At 35.9% G+C, this 9,006-nt stretch overlaps 1 protein-coding gene across 1 annotated transcript; it reads left to right on the top strand.

Moving 5' to 3' along the window:
• The first annotated feature begins 2,963 nt into the window (after positions 1-2,963).
• LOC106160819 (toll-like receptor 4) lies at positions 2,964-6,161 on the top strand. The gene has a single exon (XM_024075821.2). The coding sequence runs from the start codon at positions 3,123-3,125 to the stop codon at positions 5,652-5,654; it is 2,532 nt and encodes an 843-aa protein (XP_023931589.2). The 5' UTR covers positions 2,964-3,122; the 3' UTR covers positions 5,655-6,161.
• The last annotated feature ends 2,845 nt before the right edge of the window (positions 6,162-9,006 follow it).

Genomic DNA, 9,006 nt, shown 5'->3' with positions numbered 1-9,006 from the left:
CCATGTGTTGCAAATTTCTTTTCATGGTTGATATGCCTTAGTTACTATATGTTTCACATCTGTTTAGTAAATGGAAAACAAAAAAACTTGTAGGTACTAGTGCATTTTACAAAGACCCATCATTAAACAGGCCCGTTGGGGAGGGGGTCAGAAAGAATCGCCCTTTTTGTCAGAAAAGGTCCATTCTGGGTAAAATTTGATCTAAGTACACAAAGCATTCAATGTAAAATACCCTCTTTTGAAATTGCTTGCTGCTGGCTTGTACAAGATCGTTAAACGTATTTATTGTAAGGTATATTTATCGTTAACTACATTGTATTTAAGGTAAATACACCCTTGGAGCAATGATTAGGTCTACACTGGGCTGTCACGTTAATACAAAAAAAAGCCAAACTCAGTATTGGTTTATTATTTTAAAGGAGTTTGATAAAACAACAATTTGACTGGACCTGTCCCCTTTTGGAGATTGGCAACTTTAATTAATTTACAGTAGCCTAGCTTTTGCGTTAGAGATTCAGCTTCGTTCGATACGGCCAATATTAAAGTCATAATAACTCTTCGTTTTGGCCAAAAATTGGATTTTCCTGGAAAAAACGGCAATTTTCCCGTACTTACCAATGGCCAACGACCCCATTCCTGCATTCAAAGTTAATCCAGGGTTTTTTTCCTAAACGTACGGTTTTTTGTTAAAACTTGGACCTAAATAGACCTAAATTTAGGTCCAAGGTTAAAATCTCTTAAGAGATTTTAACTGACGGAGCTCTCTCTGACATTGCAAAGTCACTGGTGACCTACTTAAAACCGCGGGAAAAGCAGACAACAACAACACTATATAAGATTCATGAGATATATTCGTCTTTTTGTTAAAAATGCATTTATATCCACAATGTGTGCCATTCTGGGCTTTTTGTTATCCCACGCACTGTACAAAAACTCGCAACTTACGTCTGAGCAGGGGTAATCCTAGAGAGGGGTGAGAAACGTCCATTGTTCTCGTCAGCGAGGCTGGCTTTTTTCAGGGTATGTACGCACAGACAGAAAACTAAGTATTGTGGGAACGTTACTAATGAAGCCACTGGTAGTACTAGTAGATATCAGCCTGTAGTCTTGAACAAGCGCCTCGATGACGAGTGAACAGTTGTCAAAAACAAAAGACCCAGGTGTGGTAGTTCAACCACTGTTCATGCGTGCCGCATCGACCAAACCTAATTGCTCCTCAAGGTCACAAAACAATATCCGGTACTGACGGCCAGGCTCGTCTTAATCATATAAGTAGCGCGTTTCCACCCCCTGGTCTGAGGGTTTCCCGCCATGTTATTTTGGTCTCGAATGAACGCGAGAATCCGCGTGACACCATTACGTCATTAGCAACGAATGCACTTGTCGACCGGAAAAAAAGGGATCGAAAGCCCTATTGACAAGCACAGATTTTAGTTTTCCTACAATAACGGCCGTTTTAGTGGTAAAATACAATAGAATATATTTCCATGCGTTGTTTACAATGTATTTCATGCGGATTTTTGAATCTCAAAGGAAGAGTTATTATAGCATTAACTTCGTCAAGAAGCGAAATTGTTGAGAAGTTGTTTAAGGGGGTAAAACGCATGTTAGGACCGCGTAGCAGACCACTTGATAAGAAAAAGGCGTTAGGGCTCATTCCCATTCCAAATATACCTCAGCACAATACTCCAAGAGGTGCGTTATTGTTGATCGGAAAAGGGAAGTACTTTGCGTATAGATCTGAAAATGAAAGATTGATTCAGATATTTGTTTACTTTCAACACTCCATAAGCCGTGTTATTTTTAATTGTAAAAAGGGAAGTACTAAGCTTATATACTGTAACAGAACAGCAAATGAACGATTGATCCAGATATTTTTCTTTGCGTTACTTCCCTTTCCATTTAATGCTCCCGAAGGCATACGCTTGTCGTGATTTACAATATAAGTGAAAGAAAAGCTTGTTTTAAAATCAACGAACAAGCAAAAACAACGGTCGATTGCTCTAACCAAAGAGCTTGAATTTCTTTGCGGATAAGAAAAATGTAGAAATCGTAAAAAGTTATGAATCCAATTTTAACTTTTCAAAACAGGAAGAAAAGCAAAAAAAAAAAAAGAAAAATGAAAAAACCTACCAACCTCCCTAAGAGTTTAAATGACTTCTTAATTGGATGCAACCCAGTTTTCTCCCAAAGAATTATTATTATTAGCCACCTCTTAGAGATGAAAGATAAAATATATGCATACACATATATATATACAACATGTTGAACTCTTTAATAAGATCATTAAAAACGAGAAAATGTAATACACAGATATGAGTAAAAGGGCATACCCGGTTAACTCGCTTTTTCATGCGGGTGCAGACATAGAAACTTCATGCATACATGTAAGTGCTTGGAACATTGCTTCGTGTGAGTTCGTGTGTGTGTTGCTACATTCAGAGGGCAATTTGACGTTTAAAAAAAGACCCAAATGGAGGGAAGACGGATTCCTTAACTAGCTTCCGGGGGGAGGGGGGGGGGAATAACTGGGAAATTCCACTACAGTTGTTTTTCGATTTTTGGCATTCTGCTGTTCCCTTTTAGGAATGAGGAAGTAGTAACGACATCGAGTAACCCCCATTGTATTTTCATCTATTAATTTCGGCGTTTCTCTCTTTTTAAGACATTCCTCTATCTGAAAAAAAACGTGAATAGGCGGATGCCAGTTAGTTTCTTTCGGTAGGTTTACAACTTGGTCATATTTTTATGAATACTTGCATTCTTTACACGTCAGATACTCTTTTTTATCTGCAAGTACATCCGTCGCATTTCAGTGGCAAATTAAAGGGGTTATAGGTAAATAAACAAAATCACGACCTCAATGAACTGTTATTCTGGTCATTTCATATCATAAACAACGTTATATAATGTAACTGGTGGTGTAACAAAAGAGCCGGATGATTCCTGGTTTCAAGCATCCTATGAAGAAAAATTCTTTTGTATTATTCCTTTATTAATAACAGGAATTGTAGAATTTTGGAAACGCATACATTAGAAAACGAAAGAAATCGCTGCTACATGTATAAAAGAGAATCACTTTTCAAAAGGAAATAGTTTCTGACAAACTCTACACACTGAGCATGTTTTGTAAAATTTTGACTGCGCTGGTTCTCATCACTGCGTTTTTGGAGTGGCGAGTTTGTCACAGCCATCGCCATTGTACCATCCGTGACGACTCATTGCGCCGGAAAGTCCTCTACAACTGCTCGGATAGTAAACTGTACGGCGTACCACATGGGATTCCAGCCAATGTCACCAAGATAGATTTATCTTACAATCGCATCACCAGGATAAGGTCGGGTAATTTCGCTCATCTTCGTAATCTAAGTCGCCTAAACCTGTCGGACAATCGCATAGGTTCACTGGAGTTGGGTGCATTTGTAGACGTCCCTAATTTACGCGTGTTGAATCTACGCTCTAACTACTTACACATGGATTACGAGTCATTTCCCCGAGGGGTTTTTAAAAATCTGCCCCAATTACAATGGTTAGACGTAAAAAATAACACCAACCGTTACCCAAAACCTAACGAAAACTACCCTGACGAAGCCTTCAAAGACCTGACGGGTATAAAAGAACTATATCTTGACGGACTAAATATGGAGAATTCTGTTCTTGGCCCAGGATTTGCTTCTCTTAAAACGTTGCGTTTATTGGATTTTTCTGGAGATGACGGACGCTGCAGCCTAAAGAAGTTAAACAAAAATGTTTTTTACAATTTACGCAATTCACAAGTGGAACATCTCGACCTAGCGTTTTGTGAACTGTATAAGATCGATAACTTTACTTTCAGCTTTCTACCAATGATCAAGACTCTTGATCTTTCAGGTAACAAATATCTTGGATTAAAAAGACTTGGAGGTGTCTTTTATGGACTACAAAATTCATCTTTAGAGCGGCTAATATTGAATGCAACAACGTCTCCAGAAGATAGAACTTACATGTTGTACAGTAGTCGTGTTTTTCATTATCTCCAGAACATTACAACATTAAAACATTTAACTCTTGACACTAATTTCATATCAGATCTTGAACCAAACACGCACGTGTACGTGGAACATTTAGAAACCCTCTCGCTTGCCGACAACACATTTCTTAACGCACTCAAGCCAGCGTATGACTTAAGCCATTTGCAACACCTGAAGTACCTCAACTGGAGCTGGACATCTAGATCTAAACCTGAGGTACAGTTTAAACAGCAATTAAGACGTGGAGAGTACACATTTAATTGTGTTGCGCCCCCGAATTTAGAGGTCTTTGACATCAATAACAACAAATTACAATATCCGCTCAACCACATTATTGCTCATAATGCAACGTCTCTTAAGTTTCTAAACTTATCAAACAATAATTTCTATGAATGGAATGGACCATGGGAAGTAGTAGGTAGCTCGTTTCAAGAGATGCGTACTCTCGACCTCTCAGGTAACCGCTGCTCAAAAATCAGCGAGACGTTCTTATATAATTTTTCTACAACACAGTTTTTACATCTGCAGAATAATAAACTAGGACATTCTGACACTATAACAAATGGTTCATACCCAAGTCCTTTTCCGTGGCTCGTCAATTTGACGTACGTGGATTTATCTTCCAACGAAATGGAAAAGGTATCCCCAATTTTGTTCAACAATAATACCAAACTAAAGACAGTGGTACTGAGAAACAATTATCTTACTTCGGAAGGACTAACTTTAGACCTGAAAAACGTATCTTTCTTGGATCTCGCCCACAATAATCTGGACTCTTTGAATGAAAAAATGAGATCAGTATTAGACGACGTGCAATCCCGAGAAAGGTTGGTGGATGTGGTCGTAAATTTGGCGGGAAATCCGTTGCAGTGCATTTGTGAGACTGAACAATTTTTCGTCTGGATGCAAACAACAAAAGTGCATTTTGTCGATCAAGATGACTATCAATGCACCCTAAAGAATGGAAGCATCGTTAGTATAAAACAACTTGATGCAATCGTTGGACATTTGAAAGTCACGTGCGCTTCTCGATTTACTTTGACACTCGTGTCAGTTATTGTTTCACTGGTAATCGTTGTCATTGTCGCCTTTGCAGTTTATTACAGATTCAGGTGGGAAATTAAGTATTTCTTTTACAAATTAAGAATCAGACGCAAGGAATACGAAAAAGTTCACGGAGATGATAGGCATCAGTATGACGCCTTTGTGGCCTTCAGCAAGGAAGACTACAAGTGGGTGTACAGACAACTGCGACCCAATCTAGAAGACGCAGAAGCCGAGGAAGACCGACTCCGTTTATGTCTTCATCATCGTGACTTCCTACCTGGTGAAGACATCGAGGAAAATATTATCCAATCCATCTCACAAAGCAGAAAAACAGTTTTAGTTATAACCAGGAATTTCGTGCGTAGCAACTGGTGTTACTTTGAAATGAAAATGGCGCGCATGCGTTTGTTTTATGAGGGAAAAGACGTTCTTGTTCTAGTTTTGTTAGAGGACATCCCATTTCGTGAAATGAATGAGACTTTGTTTCATTTATTCAAATCAAAAAGTTATTTAGAATGGTCTGACAACCAAAGAGATCAAGACCTGTTTTGGAAAAAGTTAAGAATGGCACTCAAAAGAAACAAGGTCGTCGTTTAAAATACCACGTTTGAAGCTTGGCGTATATATTCAATCATTTATCGATGCGTCGTTACTTGAAAGATATTCATGTCTTCAAATTCTGCCTTCTGTTTATAGATAGATCGATAGATAGGTAGGTAGATAGAGGTCACCTGTATGTCTTTTTCCTCTCTAGAGAGAAATGTGCACAGAATTAGCTTGAGAAATATTTGTTAATAATTAAAAAAAAAATCTCACGTGGCCCTTATAGGATATACTGCAATATGTTCTAAATATTAGTGATATCATTTTTGGCATTTTAAAAGAAAAGTTAAGAATGCTACTACGAAATAATGGTATGGTTAAAACAAAAAGATTATTTCTGAAATATTGAGCATATTCAAACTATTAGTGATGCATGTGTCGGTTATTGGGTAGATCTTCCTGCCTAGATTTTTAAATAAGTAACAAATGGTATGCGTACTGCTTGCATTTCCGTCACTTAAAGGGATAATAACTCTTCACTTCGGCCAAAAAATGAATTTTCCTGGAGTAAACAACAATTTTCCCATACTTACCAATGGTTAATGAATCCATTTTTACCTTCAAAGTTAGTCCCTGGTTTTTTTCTAAAAAGTTTGTTTTTTTGTTAAAATCTCTTAAGAGATTTTAACAGAGTAAAGCCATCAATGGATGTCACGTGGTCTAAAGACAAGCTCAGATATCAGAATAATAGCCATAACTGCCGATTTTGTGGTAAAACAGAATATATTATATTTCTATGAGTTATTCACAATGTTTTTATTGTGAAATATAGATCTCATACGAAGAGTTATTATCCCTTTAAATAAATAATGGTTTGAAATGTATTCTATACCAGAGGTCTTCTGGGAAATGTGTCTTTATTCTCCAAAATTTTCCCTTGACAAAAATTTGCAAGGAATTAGCTAGAAGAATATTTGTAAATAAATTTGGAAAAAAAGATCAGTGTGGTCCTGATAGGGGATACTGCAATGTTTTACTTATCCCAGCACAACTTGATTTAAGACAACTTTAACTATGTAGATTTTTTTCCCTAAGCTGTACTTTTTTAGCTAGGATTTTTTTTTTCTTTTTTTTTGAAAATCCTGATTAAATTTTGTATATAATTTTCGTTTATACTTTTTAAAATATAACTTCTTCGTATTTACGTTATAAGTCCCTACATAATGTTTAAACAGCAGTTAATGTGGTCTGCCTTTTTCCTAAACCCAACTGATGAATTTTAAAATTATAACTGGGAAGTTGGTCTAAATGACGGGAAAATCCCCACTCTTTTCTTTTATTTATATTTTTAATCACAGTGAGGTTCGACTATACACGTATCGTATTGCTTCCTTTTTTATCTAAGAGGAAGCAGAAGTGAAAGGAATAGTAGTGAGTGAACTTATCTGTTATCGATCTACTTTCAACCCACAGCAATGTTTAAAGATGTATGGAAGGGGTGGATTGTGAATATCCACTTTTAAAGAATTAAACCAGGTCAACTTGTTAAATTAGTCATATCGGAACTCGAGATTACGCTATGAGATACGAAATGGATTGGTAGAAACAGATTTGGCTAAGGAGTAGGGGTGCAAGGAAAAGAAAATATTCTACCTTGCTCTGCTCGGTTATTGTAAAACAGTGCACTAGCACAAATGACCATGTAGGACACAAGTTTGAAAAAATTCTAGAAATTAAGTTTAAAAAAAAACCAAATGTAGGGAAAACCTAATTTGGGGCCAGGGTCATACCTTATGTTTGCGTCTATAATATTTTGACGCTGAACTTAACCTGTTGTATACTGGGGTATTGTTCCTGAACTAGTTTGCAGAGCAAATAAAAACGATAAGGAAAAAAGACTGTCAAATGCCATCATAGTTGTTATTCGATACTTTATGTAGGGCAGATTCCCATTCAGAAACGAGGAAGAAGTAGCGTTACAGGGGAAACCCCACTGAATCGTTATCGATTTATTTTTAGAGTTAAAGCATTGCTTCTGATGAAGAAATAATTTTGAATAGGTTTATACGTGTGCATCTTTACCTTGTTGTATTAAATGTTATTTTCACGTCAGATACTCTCTTTTTATCAACTGGCGAATTCCAAAATAGTTGTTATTCGATGCTTGACGTAGAGTAGTTTCCCTTTCAAAACAAGGAGGAAGTAGCGGTACCGAGAAAAAACCCACTGAATTATTATCGATTTATTTTTGAAGTTAAAGCATTCCCTCTGCTGAAGAGATAATTTTGAATAGGTTTGTACGAGTTCATCTTTTCCTGGTAGATTTATAGCGAGTTATTTTCATGTAAGATACTTTCTTTTTATCGTTCTTAATTTCCTTAGTATTTCTTTGAAAAATTAAAGTTGTTACAGTAATTACGACCAAACCAAAATAAACTGCTTTATTATTATTATTATTTTTAATATCATGACTAACGCTATACAATGTCACTTGATTTTAGACAACTTAAACGATACAATTGTAAATTACTTTATTTTTGAGCTTTCCTTTTTGTACTAGGATTTTATTTGATTCTTATTATTCTTCGTGTATAATTCTCCTCGAAACTTTTAAAAATATAAATTCGTAATAGTTTAAATGTTCTCCTTTGTCAGGATTTCTCTTAAAAATTTTTGTCATGATCTTCACTTTGTGCAACAGTAGACAAACTTCGGATATTGTCAAGTGGGCCATCTCTGCCATTTCTCCCTTCGTTGTAAATTTGAATTGCTCCATATTGTGTAACATATGATTGTGTACATGTACTTCACGATTTGAGTTTATTGTAAATTTATAATCACACAAAGAAGTTATATCTCACTGCTAAACTTGAATATTTAATTAGAAATTAAAGTAGGACATCTGTTCATTATATAAAGATATATATTTGTACAGTCACAAACTGTCAACACAGTTACCAATTAGAGAATGGCAATGCACCATTTCTATTGTTGTTAATATATTATATTGTGCAAGATCATGATAATCCATGTACCAGTACAGAAATAAATTGAAATAAATTGAATTGATGTACTGTTGAAACGTTTCACACCTTAAATCTATACACCTCTGCAATCTACTTATGTTAATAACGATATAAAATAGGTGACTTATTGTTGTTGGATTTTACATACTTATTATAATAGTTCTTGGCAGTTATAAATTGTAACGGGCGTATTTTAAAAGTTCTGCAACTAAATTATTTCTTCGGTGAATATATTCCGCGTTTTGCCCTAAGCTAAAGCAAAAGATGATATTAATTATTCCTGTCTAGTGAAGCTAAATAGAGGGGAAATTCCCACACCTTCCTTTTTTTAATAAACTTGATTATATACGTATCTTATCGGTTATCTTAGTGGTTTCTCT

Source organism: Lingula anatina, chromosome 2, assembly GCF_051362555.1.
Source record: "Lingula anatina isolate TDL-2025a chromosome 2, LinAna3.0, whole genome shotgun sequence".
NCBI classification, from domain to species: Eukaryota; Metazoa; Brachiopoda; class Lingulata; order Lingulida; family Lingulidae; genus Lingula; species Lingula anatina.
The sequence above is the reverse complement of the archived record's forward strand: the minus strand, read 5'-3'. Positions and strand labels throughout refer to the sequence as shown.